Genomic DNA, 22,244 nt, shown 5'->3' with positions numbered 1-22,244 from the left:
TGAGGTCACAGAAAGTTACTCAATACAAGGAACTTTGAGCGTAGAGACCGTATCCTGTTGAGGTAGTACCTTAATATACGTAGCGGGTACGAAACCGGTGGCGCCTTTTCTGTTGCGAACGTAGACCCACTCCTCGTTCGAATCGTCCAAGACGGAGACGGTTTCGCCCGCTTTCAGCGACACTTCGCTGTCGCTCTGAAACATCACGAGAGGGTGCAAGGGTAACAGGAGGGATTCGGAGGGGACGAACGGGGTGGCAGGTGCATTAAAAAGGGAGGACATGGGCGAATAAAATACTATTGAATAAGGAAGAAAATCATGAGCACCAAAACGGATGCAGTGGAAACAATCAGGAAGCACGGCAAAATGATCAACATGGGGTAGTTTACTTGGAAATGAGCTCAAGCAGGAAACACTTGTTAAATAAGTGTTTTAGAGAGTGGTGCTGGTGATCTTTATTGTAAATGACACTGAGAATAAGACAGCTGAAAGTGCCATCATTTCATAATTTGTTCTTGGTGCTGTTGTGATCATAACTGTCTGAAATTTGTGACACCTGTGTTGGGAGTTTGTTAGCAATGCAACATACAGTTAAAGAAGGGGACAGTATCCCAGGAAACCCAATGAATTGAAATTGGAAATTGAGATTGAAACATGCAATCGATGATAAGATGGGTCAAAGAAGGGCAAAAGAGAAAGAACAATATGTTAATTAATTCGCAGATATGGAAAGACGTGATGAAAATATCCTCATTCATTTAAATATAGATGAAAAATATGCTCTACAACAAAAACAGAAAGGTAACTCTAAGCTAAAAGGTTAATGAAAAAAATCTAAGAACAAATAAAAATCTTAAAATGTTAAATTGGGTGATTTATAAATGAAAATGAGAAGAAGCGCTACATGAAAATGCAAGACACTAGTCTACTAAGTAAATAGGAAATAACAAGGAACTCTAACTACAAGTAGATAGACAGACAAATAAACTTAATTTGAGAAATGCTGAATTTTATCGCAATACCTGTGGCCTTATGATACAAGGAAAATATTGTAATGATATAACAAGAGTTAACTTTGATATGACAGAATTACTTTCAGATTGCTGATGACTTTAGCACTATACAATTGTGAATTTCAAATGGATGATGCTTACTTTTGTTGGCTTTAATTATATTTATCTAGGCCAACTGATATTTTTCATCAGACAACGTACAAAATAACACACAAACAGAAAATTATTTCTAGCTCTGATATCGAAGTTTATCTCCGGAGCTGAGCCGGACACTTACCCTGGCTCCGAAGTGGTAAAGCACCGTTGCATCGTGAAGAGGTTCCGGGGTTGCGGTTCCACTTCTACTTCTGCTGGTGCTACTTCCGTCGAATTCTGCGATTGAAGAAGAGACGAAAGATAAAAACACTAAGCCAAGGCGTACGGAAACAAGGTGAACATTTCGTTTAAAATATGACTATATTATGCATTCAGTTAAGAAGACAGATAACGAGATGTTTCTTGAACAATGAACAGGAGTCATTTTATCCTCAGCTTGGAGGAATGATTAAAAATTTTGCTGTGAGAACGACGCTGGTTATCAACTTTGTTACAGCTGTGCAATGATTCACCTGTAACCGTTGAGCGGGCGGAGTTGGCGGGTGTCGAAATAGGCGTGGAAAGTTGACTTGGCCTCTGGACAGGCTGGTAGGCTAACGGAGAAGGTGGTCTCTGTTTTGTACTATGCAAAGCCACCCACGAGTTGAGTTCTTGACCAACGTCAACGCTCAGTAACGCCGTCCGAACATTTTCTTGATGCTGAAGAAAACAAATAAATAATCATTAATGTTATTTTTGATCCAAGTGAAAGTCCGTAAATTATTACGGTAAAGAATTGTTTTAAGGTGGAGGGTAGTGTAAGGCACGTAAGTAGAAAAAGGCTGAAATATTATTGTTTTCTCGTTTTTCATTTAGGGACATTCCTCTCTGCAGAATGCCCCTCAAGGATAAAATATAAATTAGTCGGTGACCTTTCAGAACTGATCCTCATGTGTTGATGCTCAGGGCAATTCGTTATCTGCTCATTGATGATACCTTGATTTAAATAAAGAACTTCTAAAAACTATTCTTAAAGAGTAGAAATTTAACTATAATTCTATATTTGTAACTATGTTTTAGGTATTTTCTTTTTATTAAATATACCTACCTAGGCTTTAATAGGCGATGGACGTTACCCGATAAGAAATAGACAGACACACAGAATAAGTAAGCTTCGATACTGAACGTTGCCCTTACCTGGTCACAATGGACAGCCAATAAAGAGCACACATTAGCCACTGACCACATCGAGTCTCGGAGTAACTTAACCCTAGCTTCTTCAATATCCTGAAATTACAGTATGTATAATGTATATTTTTTGTCTTCCTTTACAAACGTGGAAATCATTTCACAGTTAATGCAGCCATAGATTTCTCAGTTACTGTTGGTAATTATTCACCTGCATGATGTTCATTGAAGATCTGGTGACCATTTTCCATCCTTCCAGTGCCTCGTTGTGTTTCGCGACTACTTCCCTGTGGTGGAATTCGGCGTCCAAGACAGCGTCCTCGGCACGTTTCTCCGCTTGAGTTGCCTAAGGGTCGGAGCAAGCATTTTCTTTACAAGCGGTGTCATTCGGGCAAGTTTCCCGGGGCTTTTCTTCACTTTGTCGCAAATTCTGCACTCAGTAGCCAATTCGGTGTCAAAGCTAAAGTGGTTCATGTTCGCGTTCGTTTGATTCCGAACCTTAATGAACACGCATGACTTAAATTTTGCAATGATGCGGAAAAACAAAATATTGGCTACGAGATGCTAGGCTCTGCCGGCAAAGGTACTCTTCGGACACCGCCTAAAGAAACTTTTTGAAAAGTAACAATATGACTAAATAGTACTAAATGAAAGCATCCTTAGTTACTGTCTAGAAATGGACTGCAATCAACCGGCGAAAGCGAATAGAGGACACCAACGATTGTGAGTTTCTTAGTCGATACATTTGCTCTACGAAATTTACGCAGATCAGCTAAGTATGTGCTAAGGTAACGTCGCTGATTAAACAAATTTCCATAATAAGGCCAGTCAACCAGAGGTCAAAGGGACTGCATCAGTAATGGATATCACATCCAATTAAAGAATATATTTGTGAATATGAATATGCAATAGTCTTCTTTCATACCCTTGATACTACACCTTTTCTTTTAACCAAATTCGAAACTCATTCTAGCTTACCTTCTCAAGTTCTTTTTGTTTCGGGTCGTACTTCGATTCCAACACGAACCTGTGACTCTCACATTCCATCTTCTCCTTCAGTTTGGTCTGAGGTAGTGTAAGATAACAGAAAAAGACAATGGCAAAAATATTCTCATTTAGAAATCGGTAAGTCAAGCTGAGGTCGTAAAACCAGAAAAACGTTTTTAAAAACCATTTATGGTGCAACATTTTCAAGGTAAAAGTAATATATATTGCGAAATATAGAGTTATGATTTATTAATTAATGAAAAAGACTTCCATTTAAAATCAAAACTTGGAAATGTCAGTACATTACAAAATTCATAAATTTCAAGTCATCATACACCTTGAAGGTTTTTTCTTCCTATCGATCAAGTAAAATCTTTTTTCAAATGAATGTAAAAAAAATGTTTAATTCAATTTATCAGCAAAATAACTAGGACTTTGCACAAAGGACTTATTAGGATTATTAATTTCGTTGATTATTTCTCTATTTTTCTTTCCAGTCTCACCTGCGCTGTCCTCTGAGCTTGTTTAACTTTGCGCATGGCGTCACTCAGCTGCTGTTGTTGGTTTCTGAAAGAGAAGCATGTATTCACACACACACACACACACATATGTATGTGTGTGTGTGTGTGTGTGAGTCTTCCGGAAAAAACAACGTCAGTATTCTCACAAATGTTCACCTATTTACTAAAGGGGAAACTATCTGCACACCAAGTTACTAAAGAAAATACTTTCACTACAATAGTAAAACTAAATAAAACGTTAAACTAAACAATTTTCAGGGACAATCCCCTAATGACCATTTCTATCCTCATACCTTTGTATCTGACCGCGAATGAGGCACCGCAAATATTCAGATTGTCACACTTCGAATCGTTTTCTGTCTTAAGCGGACGTTTTCTTTATTTATTAAACATTTGTATGTGTGGTTGATTTATAAAATGGCCCGGTGCTTTGTATTTTTTCTTTATATTAACTCCTGCATTTGACTTAGGGATTAACTGCTAGTTTTCACAATTTTTTTAAAAACTCAACAAGCTAGCGAGCCACATAGTCCTTGGTTAAATTTGAAACCACTATTTATGGATTGTCAGCAGAAAAGAATGAGGACAATAATTCCATGCCAAGTTTACTTTACTCATTATAACGTCATTAGCACAAGCTAAGTTTTCTTCCATTACGTTGATATCAGTTACATTTTCTGTCAATTATGCTGACAGCAAGTAGGACGTTCATTCTTCTCCCTCCCCTACACGTATAAACAAAGGAGGTTTTATGGGCGACTGGTATCAAGACGACACCCTTCGTTCGTCTTGCGACAATGCTGGCTGACAGAGTGCAAAATTTGTCGTCATGATTCTGGACATAAAGAAAAAGATAAAAAAAAAAAGAAGGGTTCGTGTGGTGCCAATTACTTCGCTTGATTAGGTAGATTTTTTAGACGCTTTCACAGTACATTTAACTTTCAACTGAAGATAATAGGGAACAAGCAATTCCGTATAAACAATACACCCTTTGAAGAAATTAAGCATAGAATTTATTAATTGGAAAAAAATTAAGCTTAGAATCTGTTATGTATATAGCAATATTTATAGTGAAATTACTATAATGCTACACAATCATACTATCTGTAACATCCAAATTTATCAAAATTATAACCTCTATTCTAATTTGACTACGAATCGAGAAAAGTAAAAAAAAAAATAATTTTTTCCCTTTCTCTCTTTCTTTATTATTGTTTGCGATTGCCGTACCTTAGATCCTCATCTTCCCGCTTTCGCATTCCCTTGGCTTGAGTAAGATGCTGAGAAAGAGAATTGATCTGTCCAGATAACGCGGCAGCAGCATCAAGGGTATCCAAGCCCCAGGCTTCCACGCTAACCCTCGCTGTCTGAAGAGCGCTCTTCAGTTTCCTGCAAAATACGGAAAAACCTACTGAGTTTCATACGAGGGTTACGTGAAGACTCTGCCACAAGTGGCCTTCATTAACATTTGAAAGGCAAACCAAGCAGCCAATATTGGTGGCAAAACTGAAGTCTCATAAGACAGTCTCCTTTCACAAACAATATGCTACTTCAGTTCTGTCAATAGCATTGGCTTCTAGATACAAATGTTTGAGAAAGCCGCTGAATGATGGCAGAAACGCGTTGAGTGGCGCATCAAATCATCCAAGATTAGTAATTTAACATGTTTAGCTACAAACTCGAACCCGCTGCATTATATCTGCGCCTCAAAGGGCTTCATCTTGAGAATCACTAACGAAAAAAAAAACCACAAGTAGGCCGATGTTAAATGTCATGGAAATGCTTGCTGTATGTGACTTAAAAACAGTAGTGAATTACGCAGAGTTAATTATATACACGTCTACCATTCGTGTTCCATTTATATTATTTTATATATATATATATATATATATATATATATATATATATATATATATATATATATATATATATATATATATAATTAAACTATGCTGTAATTTTTTCATTTTCTGGATTTCTGTATTTCATATACAGTATCAGATCGTCTGTCATTTATTTTCCCCTGAAGATATGCCTATTGGCCATAGAGTATAAAAAATTACTGGAGAAAAGTGGATCTTATTTGTACATGCAGTACTATGTGCTGCCACCAGGGCGGCGCAGTAGAGCCAAAACGAAAACCCCGGGAACTGAGGAAATTAATTAGGCACATATTATGTCCTGTGATTTTTTTTTAATTATTATTGTCTTCATAACAGCATGTTGTGCAGCTGATAATTTCAGAAATCGTCGCATGAATTCTTCAAGGAGAAAATGGAATAACATTTCACAGGTAATTAAAACACACTGAAATAGTTGTTAGATGAACGTCTTGTTAGTATTAGGTATGCTTTCTCGGTTAACATAAAATATTTTCTGCGCGTTACTGCAACACGTAAGAGCAGTGGTAATTTTGTTTCCTAAATCAGATCACCGTTCATCTTATATAGGCTACAAAATATAAAGTTAAAATGCTTAGTAAGTAGGCCTCTAGGTTAGGCTACTGGTTGTGTCAAATATATGTTACTGTGAGAATGAGGATGACGTAAACAAAGAGTAGAAAACAACTTGTATTATTCGATTCAAAGTGAAAAATATTTCTATTTTTCATAGGTGGAACAAGTATTGGTTTAATTTATGTTATTATCAAACATATGTCTGATATATTGGTGATAAGAGAATGAAGCCTGAAGCCTAAGATAGACCTATACCCTCAAACAACTTATTTGATAAGATGCTATATCACCTAAACTTTAATGTAAAATGTATAAAATAATTTCTGTATGGTAAAAGTTATCGAATCATCATGCCAAGGAAAAAAGTTGCCTATAAGGACGGTAACAACAAGGAAAAGCATCAGTGTTCTTCACATCTTTCTGGTTTTAAGGACAGCTCATCGAACAGTTTAGGTGCCGAGTGTTCAACCGATCGTTTACCAACAACGCTGTATTTTGGCCACATTAATCTACATATTATCACCTATGTTTGTCGCTGGACTGTTGCTGTAGAAGCTCTTTTTAATGAACTAAAATTGGTTATTTGTTGTATCGCGACTAGGTACTAAAAGATGCGAGAAAACTTTCCCGCGCGGGACCGTCTTTAGTCATCTTCTTACACATTGTAGGCAGAGGGTGAAATAGTAACTGCTGCAGTTGAGGAACAGGGCAAAGTTGATCAAGGGCGGATGTATCACTTGTAACTTGCACGCGTTTATAATAATGTCTCGTATAGACCCAGGACTAGTAGTGCAAAGTCTGATTCTTTTACGACAGTAAAGAAATTATGCTCATTTATTTATTTATTTGTTTTTCTCTTCTGCATGCATTCATTTCTTCGTTAAAACAACAGAGGTTTCTGTAAGTAGTCTACTGTGAAAAAAGTCAATTGCATCTTAACCTCATCAGTCAACTAGCCTGTGCTTTTCAAATGTGCATTCAGTAACATCTCAGGATAACGTTAAATAGTACTTTTGAAAATAAGGAAATTTTCAACTTGCATATTTTTTTCCCACCTTTATTCTTGAATATTAATTCTTTTTATATTAGCGGTTATGCTTTTGATTTACGGTGTTTTTGTCAATGTGACATCAATTAATCGGCTTTCTCGCTTATCAGAGAATTAATTGGTAATTGGCAATGGTACTGCTCATGTACATGAACTGAAGTTTATTTTTGACGAGTTTACTCACATTTCCTACACAGCTGTTTTAATATGGAACTTCAGCTTGAAAAAAAGATCGTCTTCCTATCAAAAGTTGTAGAAGATAACTTTTACAAAGTAGTCATTAACGTTACAATCTTCTCCATGAAAATGCCAGTATTTATTCTTCACCCTCCCTGATATGACGCATTGTGTTCTTACCGATTATTTTGCTCCATTGCTCACTATATTAACGATATAACAGCAAAGGAGCTTTGGAAACGAAGTAAAATCATATTATTCTTTAAGATTTCATATGACATCAGAATTAACGGTGGATAGGCATTCATAAAAGATTGCAGCTAGGAGAAAGTAAAAGTTAAGTGGATAGACCTATATCGGGAAGTTTGCAGTGAAGAAAGTAACTGAACTCAGTTCAGAAGGCAGTAGCACTGATGCAAGACACCTTACCCATGTTCCATTTCTGGCAAAGAACTGCTCTTCGCAGTTTTCAGTAGAGATCTGCCGAATGTCTCCATCGCTGCTGTTCTGTAAAAGAGATAAAAAATAAATCAACTGAAAAACAGAATTACAAGCCAACGCTAGTACTATTACTACTACCACCGCTCGTGCACTACAAACAATGACTATGGCAGTGATGTTACTGAAACCAGATTTAGTTCTTATCCGAGATGACTTCACGGGTTCCGCACTAACGAGTAGGCGCTAGCTCTTAGGAATCATTGCAAAAGCTACATAAGAATATTGTGCAAAATCGTTGATTGTGTAAGGAGGACCAATGCTTGCCTATTATCTCAACTTCATTTAAAAATCCGAACCCAAATATATTTTCAAATGCAGTTCGATGAAAATATGCCGCTTTAAGTTCTGCAGAATATGCTGAACATGGCAGAATTGCATCTTCACGTTTTGTGAATTAATGTTTGTAACTCTTCATTTTAATTCACAGCGTCAGAACTCCTGAGTCTCTAGGATATCCATTTCCTTTCATGTTTTCCTTTTTATCATATCTCTCGCTTTTGTAAAGCTTACCGGATGCAGAGAGCAGCCTCCACTCTGAATAATTCAAGACAAAGAACACTCACACTTGTTTGAGGAGTTCGATGTAATTCTGAGTAACTTTGCCTCCATCTTTGATGCGTTGGTGCACGATGTTCCATCCCGCAAAGTCACCGATTTCCGTGTTCTGTAATAATAATAATAATAATAATAATAATAATAATAATAATAATAATAATAATAATAATAATAATTTAGTTTACTAACTCCTTTTTGGAATTGCTATTTCACAAAATTTAAAAGTATATCATTAGATTCAATAAGCAGCAATTCATGTATCTTGAATTAATTTCTCTTCTGTTTTTATCACATATCACTCAAGCAACGTCAGGTCTGGTGAGTTGTAGGATGGGTAACCACCAAGAAAAGCCAGATGCCGTCGACAGCTAAGCCATTTGAACGTCAACAGGTAGGGTGTAAGGCAAGCAACTTCATTCCAACATTACTCACTGAAAATACACACACACACACACACACACACACACACACACATATATATATATATATATATATATATATATATATATATATATATATTACATATTTACACACACAAACACATTTATATATATATATATATATATATATATATATATATATATGTATATATTACATATTTACATATTTACACACACAAAACACATTTATATATATATATATATATATATATATATATATATATATATATATATATATATATATATTACATATTTACATATTTACACACAAACACATTTATATATATATATATATATATATATATATATATATATATATATTACATACACATATATACAGTATATGTATATACTTTTAGGGCATTGTTTTTCTCTTATACAATTTTCGTTAAAAGCAATTGCTTTAGTGGCATCAATGAAGATACCCGCAAGAAAATTATTGATGCCACTAAAGCAATTGCTTTTATCTAATATATATATATATATATATATATATATATATATATATATATATATATATATATATATATATATATACGTTTTCACTTTTCACTTGTGAGTTGCTCCAGAATAAGCTACCCTTACGTTTTCAGTAGGTAATTTTAGAATGAAGTTGCTTGCCTTACACCCTACCCGTTGGTGTTCAAGTGGCTTAGGTGTCGACGGCATCTGGCTTTTCTTGGTGGTTACCCATCCAACAACAACTATATATATATATATATATATATATATATATATATATATATATATATATATATATATATATATATATATATATATATATGGTGTGTGTGTGTGTGTGTCTTTGGCGCGAGCGTGTGTTATGTTGTGATTTGCAATCACCGGATAGTTTCTCACGCTAATTCCAAAGAGATCTATCCTTAGAAAATTCACGTTCTTACCCAAAAGTCATCTGCAAAATTGCCAATCGATCCCATAGTGTCTGTTAATCTCGGGAGAACAGAGTAGAAATATTCTTGGTCACGTCACTTCCTTCGCCTCAGACCTCCGAAAGATGACCTGTGGTCACATCTGAAAGATTATCAAAGAACGGGTCCGTGATAGCGAGAACGGCAGCTTTCCTTCTTCTTCTTCTTCCAAGCCTTTTCGAGGATTTCTGGCTGATTCTCCTTATGCGCTGCTGTATGGAAGAAGTGTTTAACTTGTTAGAATTTTGTTGTGATGACTCAAGATAAATTACTCTTTTTTTATAGTTATCATCCGTGTAACTATAGTAGATGCACATGCTTAGATTGTTAAGGCCAATTTTTTGTCCTATTAATGATATGAACAAACGGGCGCTTTCTCTCTGGTAAGCGTAAAATAAAAAAGTTGCACTGGTTCTACGCACCATTTATATATTTACAATCATGTATTAATGTATGCATAATGCATACATCCACATCCTAACCTACACACACGAGTACAGGTACGTACACAAAGAGAGTACTTGTATGCCTATAATTTTCCAAGCTATTGCCTTCAGACAGCAAGGACATTTTTAAGCAGTAACAAATGAAGCCCCTCTTACCTTGAAGTTGTTTTGCTTCTGCTATTCTATCGCGAATTTTTGACAGTTATAGACAGGCTTAAATCTCTAAAAATTAACTTTGTTTTTTTAAAATTTGCCTTTCGAGACTCGTCTTGTAGTAACCTGCAACGCAAACAAAAGGGGAGTACAAAACTAAACTGTTCATCTTGTAATATTCCTTGAACGTGGCATTCTGGAAGAAATGCATCGTGCAAGAAAGAGCTCAACATGATTAAAATGTAGCTGTTGCGAATACAAGTGACAAGAGATTTTAATCACCCTGCTATCTGGCATCCAGCTAAATTGGTTTTTGAACATTTCTTTCATGCAAAAAAATGTTCTTCGAAGGTTGTGTTTTTAACTCATCTTCAAATAATCTAAACTTGAACATAAGTGACACTCTTATTAAGTTGGAAGAAGTAATCAATTTTCGCACTCATAATGATTCAAAAGTAAAATATGACGCCAAACAAAATTTGCAAAACTAAGATTTTTCTACTTACGGTTTCAATAGTTACTTATTACGTTTTCGGCATGGTCTATCTTTTATATTTTATGTGTATGTGAATAGTTTTTTAAACATGTTCATTACCTTGTAAAAGAATTTATAATCTTGTGCACATCTCTCTCTTACACTTATACACACACACACACACACATATAACAACGCCTCGTATAAATCATGAATTTTTGAAAATTAAGTTCCAAAGGGATTATACAAATTTTATTTTTTCTTGCGAAGACAAAGAGACGATGAGAAAGTGATGAGAAACAAGCTCCAATAAAGAGAAGACTTTGACTTCTGGAATTTACAAGTGAGTGACAAAGCGGACTGATCAAAACGGCTGAATTTTGAATTTGTGACTTCCAAGCAGACACTGGTGTGTATCTTGAGTCCAAGGAGGAGGCAGTGACGTGCAGCCAAACTCGTCGTATCAGTTACCGATAAGTCTGAATTTTGTTTAACCACGCCTCAACCCTCCCCCCCCCCAAAAATAAAAGGGGACGGTTTGTGAACGATCGATAAATACCGCATACATCCCCATAGGGGGCAGTGCCGTCAGTGCACCTCATGCGGTGCACTGTAGGCATTACTTAGGGTTCTTTGCAGCGTCCCTTCGGCCCCTAGCTGCAGCCCCTTTCATTCATTTCACTATACCTACCTTCATATTCTCTTCCTTCCATCTTACTTTCCGCCCTCTCCTGACAATTGATTCATAGTGCAACTGCGAGGTTTTCCTCACGTTACACCTTTCAAACCTTTTTACTATCAATCTCCTTTACAGCACTGAATGACCTCACAGGTCCTAGCGCTTGGTCTTTGTCCTAAATTCTATATTCTATTCTACCGCATCATCTGGAGGAGCAGTTTGGAGGAGAGTTAAAAACGCTAAGTTCTTTTTGTTACGCCATTCATTCGGGCAAGCACCGAGTGAAGGCAGTACTTCAAGTTCAAGACTCAGAGAACTTTTCCTCTGTACTAAACTGGTAGTCCCTTCTCACTCAGTCAGGTATATAACTGGTTCTTTTTCTACTTCACCCTCATCGAATTTTCCCACACGGAGGGTCAGAGCATTTTCAGGTAGTTATTCTTAATACAAATATATATATATATATATATATATATATATATATATATATATATATATATATATATATATATATATATATATATATACTAACAGGACCTCATTCAAGCTGGATGGTACCTAGTGGAGATATTTATTCCAGTTTGAAGGAGGTCCTGTTAGTAATCGTACTAATGCACAGAAAAATTGTGTATGTGATAAAGTTACTATATATGTATAATATATATATATATATATATATATATATATATATATATATATATATACAATATATATATGTGTGTGTGTATTATATATACATACATATGTATATAGAGATATAGAGAAAGAGAGAGAGAGAGGTGGTTAGTTGTTGAGTTGGGAGTAAACAACGGATTATGGTAGGATCAGAAATGGGTGACTCACCAAATCGCTGAAACAAGGAAGGCAGAGGGTTTGTCAAAAGGTCAAGGAGAGATTTGGAGCACTTATGGAACCCAAAGTTGGAATGTAAGACGGGATTGTTGAATTAACTTACTTTCCTTGAAGTGAGTGAAGTTTTTTCAGACAAAGGCAAATGAAAGACAAAAATTTCCTGCTTCTGTGATGAATTATTTCCGCAGTGTATACGTCCTCAGATGAACTGAAAGGGTGAAACTGTGAGGATATGTGGTAGTGGTAAAAAGTTTAGAGATGGTTCGGTCCTGTGGAAAGAATGAAGGATGAGCTGATGAAGGGATTGGATAATTCCAAAGTGCTGGAAGAAAGGAGAGGAAGACCTAAAAAGTTAGATAGATGGAGTGGAAGAGGTACTGAAAAAGAAGGAATACCCGAGAGTCTCCTGCAGGGGTATGAAGCAGTGTGGAAGTTTTCTGTATTTAGGTTTTGTCCACGATTCAGCTGTTAAAGTATAACAACAGCAGTGCCCACTTTCTGTTTTTCCCCTCTGGAATCACCAATGATGGGGGGAAATTGTCAGAGACGCCTGTGATCCAAACTAGAAAACAGGTAAACACAAAGCAACAGGAAAAATCAGAAAAATAAAAATAACATAAAAATCCATTTTTCATAATGTGAGTTCTCAGAGAGGAAGTCCTCCCACCTCTGACTTTTATTTATCAGCCGGATGCAGGATGACGTCACGGCGCTCTACGGGAGACATCGATCCGTTCTGATTCTCTTGTTTCGTCCTCAGCTCTTTCAAAACATTAAGCTGTAGCTTCTTTCTGACACCGTTTTGTGTTTAGTGTTTCTCTTTATTTTCCTACCCTACCACCCTCTCTCTTTTTCTCATAATCATTTCGCGAGAAGGGCTGGTTATTGTATGATATTGGGAATAAAATGAAGTTCTCTCTCTCTCTCTCTCTCTCTCTCTCTCTCTCTCTCTCTCTCTCTCTCTCTCTCTTTCCATTGTTTAATGCCTTATATCAGTCATCAATATATCTTTCCAACGTGCTTGGTTTTATTTTCAATTTCATTTTTATTTTTTCCCGTTAAGGATTCTCACATTAAAAGATATATTTTTGCCTCGATATGATAAAAAATGATGGCAAATACTATAAAAAATTGATACGGCGACAGTTTTGTTATGTATAACTTCTGCAGTAATTTATATTATGGCTAATAACGTGGCTTCTGGCATATTTGGACCAGGACATATCATCACCTCCAAGAGAATAAAAACAGCTTTGTACACAGCTCTTACAGAGAAAGACAGACGCAGCAACGAAAATTTTATTTCAGTCTTCTAGGTGCCTTTGCTGTCTCCAAAAACCAGTAATTAAATAGAATTTAATGTTCGTGCAAACTATCTCTGCAACAGTATTAGTAGTATTGCAATTCTTGCCAATGGAGCAAGCAATATTCTAATGTGTCGTGATGCAATGATGCAGGCGATTGCGCAGTGAAATGAATTGTTTACCGTGGATGATCACACGAGTCTTAAACTCTTGTAAACTCTCTGGAGGAGCGGCAAGGCACTTCTCTCTCCTCGTATCTTCGCTTGTTGACCAAAGGGTTCGAAACGATTAACAATCCTTCTCTTCCGAGTGGAACATTTAGTTATCGTTCATACCAGTTTCTTCCTAGATGTTAGTTGTGACGCTGATGGCAATACAAAATATGAAATTCACAGGGACTTCACATTTCAAGAAGTTGTTTAATTTTACTCGTGAGAACTATATATTCTCTCGGAAAAATATCAACGAGTTTCTGTGGAAAAATGTGAAAGGGGTTTGCTAAGTCAATCATTAAATTGCGGAGTCGAATTATTACTTTTTTCGGAAGATAGCACGGTCTTTCGTCATTTAGTTGCCGTGGTTCAGTGTAACGGTGGTAAATTTAGATCCTCACCAAACTGCTAGTGTTTTGCTTAGCACAAAAGCGTCTATAACGTCAGAATATTAGACCTGAAATCAGTATTATGTGTGCGTGCGTATGTGAGTGTATGTATGTATATATATAATCCTTAATATAGAATTTACATTATCTTAGGATTAATTCATGTCCAAAGGGAATTATATACACTGTATGTTTATTTTTCATATGTAATTCCATTTGGTTATAAGTTAATTCTCAAGTGAATTCGCCATTAAGGGGTATATATGTCAAGTGAACATTGGCGACAAAATTATGATATATATATATATATATATATATATATATATATATATATATATATATATATATATGTGTGTGTGTGTGTGTGTGTGTGTGTGTGTGTGTGTGTATGCGTGTGTGAAGTCCTTCGATCACCGAAAATAAGGTCATAGGACAAACAACCACATCCCAAAATCCCAGTTGAGAATTGGAGAGTTACACCTCCCAGAGGAATAATCCCCACGCACCTCCCCCCCAACGTTCCACCCCGCGCCCCACTCCCCGTCCTCTCCCCCCTCTCTCTCTCTGAAAGGGGAAAAGGCGGATATATGAAGTTTCATTTCGCTTATCGTATCACTCTCGATGACTCAGAGATGCCATAAAGAATTACTTACCCATAAATTATCTGAGCGTGATGGTCTCCATTTAAAAATACTCAAATTTTGCCATCTGATAATATATGTTTGCTAGGTGCGTTGTTTAACAAATGCATAATTCATCAGTGAAGTCTATGAAGTCTCTCACATACTCCAAAAGTGAAGGCCACAGCTAAATTCAAATTTCAGTTGTAGCTACTCATTGTAACCTTGACACTAATCTGTACCTCACCCTGACATCAACTTTATTAGTTGAGTTTGCTTGCCATATCTGAAGAGTGTTTTGTATAGTACATAGTTATGGCCAAGACTAACTTCATGTTTGACCTTTGATTTCTAGGTATGACCTTGACCCTGACCTCGCCTCATATAATTCAAAAATTGTGACCAAAGCTGAATTGTTAAGTGACCTTGGCCCTTTGCATCGGTTTAATTCCTGTTTGACCTTTGACTCCATAAGACGTCAAAAGTTATATTCCTGTCTACCCTAGAATATAATTAGTTTTTGCCAGTCATATGTTTCACCTTCCACGAAATTTTCTTTAATATCTATCCATAACAGCCGATCAAACCGTATTTAAAAACGCAGTCTTGTCAGATGTAGAAATAAGATTAAGTGTTAGCCCATCCAAGAAAAGGGAAGTGGAACTACACTGTGTTGTATCACACAGAGAGAGAGAGAGAGAGAGAGAGAGAGAGAGAGAGAGAGAGAGAGAGAGAGAGTCTCTTGTGCGGATAGGAGTTACATTTCAATTGTATACACGAGAGGAGGTAGGTCAACAACGATGAAGAGAGAGAGAGAGAGAGAGAGAGAGAGAGAGAGACGCAATCTTCTTCAGCCAGAAGGATTGGATACTTGAGATGATTTCGCACCCCAAGAATGAGATGTTTGTGTTGAGAAGGTGATGCTTGAGCGTTCTGACGCGTAGCAGCGAATTATGAGATTTTCAGACACCACGGTTGCCTCAAGTCATTCATACAATAAAGATAAACTGACATTTTGAGACTGCCTTTTGTGCTTGGACCTAGATACTTATCAAAACACAAGCAATAATAGCTCCAAGTTGTGTGCACGCACACACAAACACATACTCACTCACACACATATATAATACATATATATACAGTATATATATACATATATATATAATATATACACACACACACACACACACACACACACACACACACACACACACACATATATATATATATATATATATATATATATATATATATATATATATATATATATATATATATATATATATATCACGATGTACTCCACAATGAAAATGAAGGAGAAACCAGAGGAGGGCAAAATGAAATAGAGTTCTTAATTTGTCCCAACAGTTTCGCCTTCATCAGGCCTCTTCCGGGGAAGAGGCCTGATGGAACTGAAACTGGGGACAAATTAAGAACTCTATTTCCTTTTTCCTCTGGTTTCTCCTTCGTTTTCATTGTGGAGTACATCGTGATATTTTATCTTCGTGATTGAGAAGAATACAACTAAACATATATATATATATATATATATATATATATATATATATATATATATATATATATATATATATATATATATATATATATATATATATAAATATATTACGTATATATAGGTGTATATATATTAGGTGTGTATGTGTTTATGTGTAAGTATATATATATATATATATATATATATATATATATATATATATATATATATATATACATACATATACATGTATAAATTATGAGATTTTAAGCACAAAGACGTCCATTGTCAATGCAGTTCACCTCAAAGTCAAAACCGCAGGACCGCTTCAAAGACGATTCATTGTTACAGTAAGGAAATAGGCCCAAACCAATGGCAAGTCCATTTAAAGTGTGTTTAGATTTCCTTTTTAAGTAGTTATTCATTTTCCTTTGTCGACATTCTTTAAATGAATATCCTTCACCATGTGACTTTGTACCCTAAGGAAAATCACTTTTGGGAGAGTTCCTCTGGAGGATAAAACTGAAAGGTGGAATTTTATTTTTCAGTTTTTAATTTCGATTTTTACTAACTTAACACTGGGCAGCACATACGGCACAAAGGTAAAAGACCAGGGTACAGGAATAAAAGGACAAAGAGTGATTGTACCCGAGGTAGGTGATAGGCATGGAGTGAAGGAGGGTTTATGACTTGTAATATCAGGGGATACTCTACTCTAGGGACGTGTGAAAGAGAAAGAGCTCTGTTCTTTTCTCCTATCAGTGCCTCTGTCATCTGTCTTATTCTCTTAATAAAACTTACTATACGCATTCTATGGTATAATAAATACAATTATTCATTTGCAATTCAAAGTCTCTTCTTAAACTTATGAGACACTGATGTGAGAGGTTTGAAAGATTATGGAAAAAGCTGTATGTAGCATACATGGATTCAGAAAAAGCATGTGACAGAACTGACAGAGGGCAAAATGCATGTTATAAAAGATAATTGTTGAGAGAGACCGCTAAAATTAGTTGTGACCGAAGTTAAGTGTGTGTGGAATTTGTAGGTGGGAAAATGACTGGTCTGGTGTAGAAATTGGTCTGAGGCAAAATGGTTATGTCTCCATGGCTATTTAATACATTTATAGATGAAATATACTAGAGGTGTGATAATGGATACATAAATGATTAAAGTTGCAGAATATGAAAATGGCCTGTATATATATATATATATATATATATATATATATATATATATATATATATATATATATATATATATATATATATATATATATATATATATATATTTATGTGTGTGTGTGTGTTTCAACATTAAACTGTTTCCCTTAACAGGGGTGGCTCAAAAGTATAGACAAGGCAGCGCGCATCCTTCACCTGCTGAATAGCAGATGAGCTGCATGTGCAAAAAGTTTCCACAACATTTGCCATCTCATACACCTGCACAGAATTCTCATCACCATCGTTTCGAGCCCCCAGACAGACAGTGCACTCTCTAGCTTCCCAGATGTTGAGATCCTATTCTAAAGACCTTGTTGAAGCCCCTCCTCTCTAATACCTCTTTCACGCCATACATCCATACGCTCTTTTCACTGTCTTACGATCCTCCATCCTTAACATGTGACCAAACCATCTCACAACAATCCAATCCACATTTTTTCCTATGCTAATCTTTTTTTTTTTTTTACGATTTCTTCCACCTATCTTCATATTTCTTACCGTATCTTTTCTCCTTGTGCCATATATACTATGCAAAAAATTCTTCCCAACCACTTCCAACTTTTTTTAACGCATATACTAAACTTTCATACTTCACTTCCACAAAGGAGAGTTGGCTTAACAATTACTTCATATATCCCAACCATGGCTTCCAAAAACACTTACATTTTGGTATCTTCTTTACGTCATCTACTCAGTTTAGTATTCATAAATGCCTATATTGTGTACAAATGCTTTAATTTTTTTCACAATTTACCACCGTTTTTCTTTCCTAGCCCCAGCCATTTCTGTATCATCAGCAAAAGACAACCATTCCTCACTTCATTCATAGGCCACTTTCATATTCTACAACTTTAATAATTTATGTATGCATGCATGTATGTATGTATGTATGTATGTATGTATGTATGTATGTATGTATGTATCTATCTATATATATATATATATATATATATATATATATATATATATATATATATATATATATATATATATATATATATATATATATATATATATATATATAAATAAAATACCGATCGTTTGTATGTATGCGATCATGATGATCACTAGCGGGTTTCCCGACTAATGTCAACTGCATTGTTCGAGATAACACATCTCTCAGAGAACATAAAAAGGAAGTAGCCAATAAATTCAAGAAGGATAAAAGTCTTGGTTCACAAGTACATCAACCGACAACGTAAGATGCAAAAACAGCTTAGAAGAACTTAACAAAAACGAAAGAAGAAAGAAAAAATGGAGGGGAGTGGCGGGAGGGGGGACCGCTGGTGTTAGCTGAAGAGGTGGCAGCAGAGAAGGCACTCTAGACACCAACAGCCTAAATAACATCTTTCTCTCTCCCTGAGCTGCTTCTTGGCGCTTTCTTGCCTCCGACAGTAGACATGACCGTGGCGCCTATGTTTTTTATTTTTTCTTTACAGGAACGTTTGCTCGCTTTGTCACTATTTCACAGCTAAATTCTTCTCATTCCAACCACAGCTAACGCCGAGAGGACGAAAATATAAAGACGCAAACTCTGACGCCTATGATGCTTTCACATTCGTTTTGTTTCCATATTCAACAGCTAGTTACATGGAAAAGACATAAACTGTTCAAAAAAGGATAAGATACGGTCTTACCGCTTCACTGAACTTCGGGAAAACAGTTAGCGAAGTAAATACTATCTGAATGTTTCCATATGCTAATTCCCTTCGAGAATAAAATGTCCCTGTCTTTAAACTGAAAATATACATAGGTTGTATCCTTCACCTGTGAGACTGAAATGCACAGCAAAATGTGAGAAAAAAAGCGGGGAAACTAATGCCGGGAACACTCGGGACACAGTACATACAACGCGAGAGCTGTTTTACTACTGGAGGGGAAGCTTGAGTGAGCGAGGGCTTGTGCGTCTGTATGTATGTTTCTTTGCTTATGTGCCATGTGGTGCCAAACCCCCCGTAAAGGCTACTGCTGTCTGGCACTAAGCCTAAGTATCACTGCCCCGTCTCTACTCTCTGAAGCGATTGCTCTCTCTCTCTCTCTCTCTCTCTCTCTCTCTCTCTCTCTCTCTCTCTCTCTCTCTGTGTGTGTGTGTGTGTGTGTGTGTGTGTTTTACCTAAGGCCACACAGGAACTTATTAATGGCACTAATGTCTGGCATTTATCACATCTGACATGTGGGAGTGACAGACATATAAGTGATATTGATTGAGATATCTAGACTAGAGGAAACCTAATGAAAAAACCTTTGTACAAAATATAACACTCTTATTTATAAAGGAATTACTGTAAATATTCGCCTGCACTGCTTTCATAGCCAAGTATTTCTGTATCTCACCTCATATATATAAATATATATATATATATATATATATATATATATATATATATATGTGTGTGTGTGTGTGTGTGTGTGTGTGTGTGTGTGTGTGTGAGAGAGAGAGAGAGAGAGAGAGAGAGAGAGAGAGAGAGAGTGCGTGCATGGGATATTTTGCATAGCAGCCGTTCTGTGAGCGATTAAAAGGTATATAATGCATATTTTTGCATGGATAAACGTATGGGTGAAACCACCCATGCATTTGCGGGTAAATAGAGCAGTCTGAAAGGGTGCAATAATTATACATCTACCAGAAACTGTTGAAAGAGTGGATAAAATTTCGATGTGAACTCAGACATCATGCCCTTTATCAACATTACAAACCGGGTATCAAGTGGAATCAAACAGTTCTTGTATCTTCAACATTGCCATCAAGAAAGTAAATACCTGTGCCTCGTCAGCAAGATTCTAATTTTCCTGTTTTCAGAGGACATCAGATGAAAACGAATTATGATACTAAACTGAAATGAGAAACAGAATGACAGATTCTTAGAATTAATCTTAGATACTTGAACTAGAAGACACATTTTTCGTATATAAAATCTGATAAAAATACCTGTCATATATAACATGGAGTGCTGACAGGTCAACCCTAATGTTATTGTGGGCGGCGATTGTTCTATCTATTTCAGATTATAGAATCCGGATATACGGTTCAGCATTAGACTCCGTCCTAAGAAAGGTTAGATCCAGTTCACATCGTAGATATTAGAATCTGCGCTGAAGCACTGAAGTCCTCCCCGAAGAAATCCGTATACAGGCAGTTGAGAGAGGCAAACTTGACTCTCCCTTCACCGTGGCTTTATAACTATACGAAGCGCAACAGATTCAGTGATGTTACTCATAAACTCAAAAGATATTCGTTTTAGTAGTCATTTTCGTAAAAAATCATCCTCCATCATTGCCAGTTAGAACCGTATAATTTTTGAGTCAATAAATGTAAAGAATATTTCGTCTTTCTTAGGATCATTTCCTTGTATCAAAGGAAAAGAAGACTAGCTGCAAATACTATAATTATATCAGATACTGGCAACTTATTCTTTCAGTGATTTATTGTATCTAAAACTCTCAAGCTGTAAGAAATGGTAAGCTAAGTGGAATGATCATTCCGATAAAAGCAAATAAAAAAAAAACAGCACTAGCTGACGTGATATTACATTGTTATCAAATGGGTCACACTCGTTTGACCACGTTCTTGGATAAATAACCAACATGACCTACCCCCGACTTTCGAATTCTCAACCAAAAACAAATTACTGAAAGAATTTTGTCAGAATCTTTAACAGTTCCAGGTCATCCATTTGTTAATTTCTTAAGGTGTTTTGATTTATAAAATAAGACTAATGCATTTACATAGATCAAACCCTTTTGGCTATTCTTACAGAAGTTCAGAGTGCCATTTCAGTTGTCTGGTTAAAATATTTGTTTATGATAACGGAATTAGACCTGTATCGTGATCATACGTTAGATTATCATGTCTACAGAACCAAGATGTGATCTTGAAATTGGCCATTTAGGTCTACCTACACTACTGACAGGGAGTTTATCTCAGGCCACGTAGGTCCTGAAACAATAGAGGGATTGGCGCGCTCTTTAGTCTGCAAGTGCTTGTTGCACAGATTTTTCAAGATTGTAGAAAACGGACACTATCTGTTCATGTATCCTCCAGAATTGTAACCTATGCGGGAGAGGCGATATTTTTCAACTAAACATCTAGAATATAAAATTATTCCACAATGGACTGATTTCGCTCATGGTAATCGTAAAATTGAATACGATGTAGACAGAACAATCAAGCTTGGTTTTTGGTCAATGACCGTCAATACTGATGGCATCTTGTCTCAGGCGACTTCCAGTTTAAACAGGTGCTCGCAAGTCATAAATACCATGGCATCTCCATCAATTATGGACGAATTATTCAGGTAACTAATTGATTTGTCAAGAATAACATATTCCAATATTTAGACATAATGATAGATATATCAAAACAGGTCTGTAGGAACTTAAGAATTTTTATAATCAAGTTCACCTTTCAAAACTGATTTAATAACAGCCACGCTCTAAGATTTAGAGAACTTGTACTCAGAGAAATTAGCATTTATACATTTTCCATTCCACAAAGTTGCATATTGG

General features: G+C 36.0%; 1 protein-coding gene across 9 annotated transcripts in view; it reads right to left on the bottom strand.

Annotated features, from left to right (window-relative positions):
* LOC136833387 (proline-serine-threonine phosphatase-interacting protein 1-like) overlaps positions 1-19,734 on the bottom strand; it is a 19,915-nt gene extending 181 nt beyond the window's left edge. The window contains exons 1-13 of one of the 9 annotated variants that reach the window (XM_067095470.1): positions 19,506-19,612; positions 10,493-10,615; positions 9,864-10,102; positions 8,530-8,630; positions 7,895-7,972; positions 5,015-5,173; positions 3,767-3,830; positions 3,255-3,341; positions 2,488-2,622; positions 2,286-2,375; positions 1,622-1,808; positions 1,291-1,385; positions 1-195 (exon numbers count right to left, since the gene is read on the bottom strand). The exon at positions 1-195 is cut by the window's left edge and continues 181 nt beyond it. In XM_067095470.1, the coding sequence (XP_066951571.1) occupies positions 16-195; positions 1,291-1,385; positions 1,622-1,808; positions 2,286-2,375; positions 2,488-2,622; positions 3,255-3,341; positions 3,767-3,830; positions 5,015-5,173; positions 7,895-7,972; positions 8,530-8,630; positions 9,864-9,899 (1,212 nt within the window). In that variant the 5' untranslated portion in view covers positions 9,900-10,102; positions 10,493-10,615; positions 19,506-19,612 and the 3' untranslated portion in view covers positions 1-15. Of the gene's footprint in view, positions 557-1,290; positions 1,386-1,621; positions 1,809-2,285; positions 2,376-2,487; positions 2,623-3,254; positions 3,342-3,766; positions 3,831-5,014; positions 5,174-7,894; positions 7,973-8,529; positions 8,631-9,863; positions 10,103-10,492; positions 10,616-19,375 lie in introns of all 9 variants that reach the window. The other 8 variants (XM_067095500.1, XM_067095522.1, XM_067095459.1 and 5 more) reach the window with 8 other exon arrangements.
* Positions 19,735-22,244: the final 2,510 nt, after the last annotated feature.

Source organism: Macrobrachium rosenbergii, chromosome 4, assembly GCF_040412425.1.
Source record: "Macrobrachium rosenbergii isolate ZJJX-2024 chromosome 4, ASM4041242v1, whole genome shotgun sequence".
Classification (NCBI taxonomy): Eukaryota; Metazoa; Arthropoda; class Malacostraca; order Decapoda; family Palaemonidae; genus Macrobrachium; species Macrobrachium rosenbergii.
This window is presented reverse-complemented; position numbering and strand designations above follow the sequence as displayed.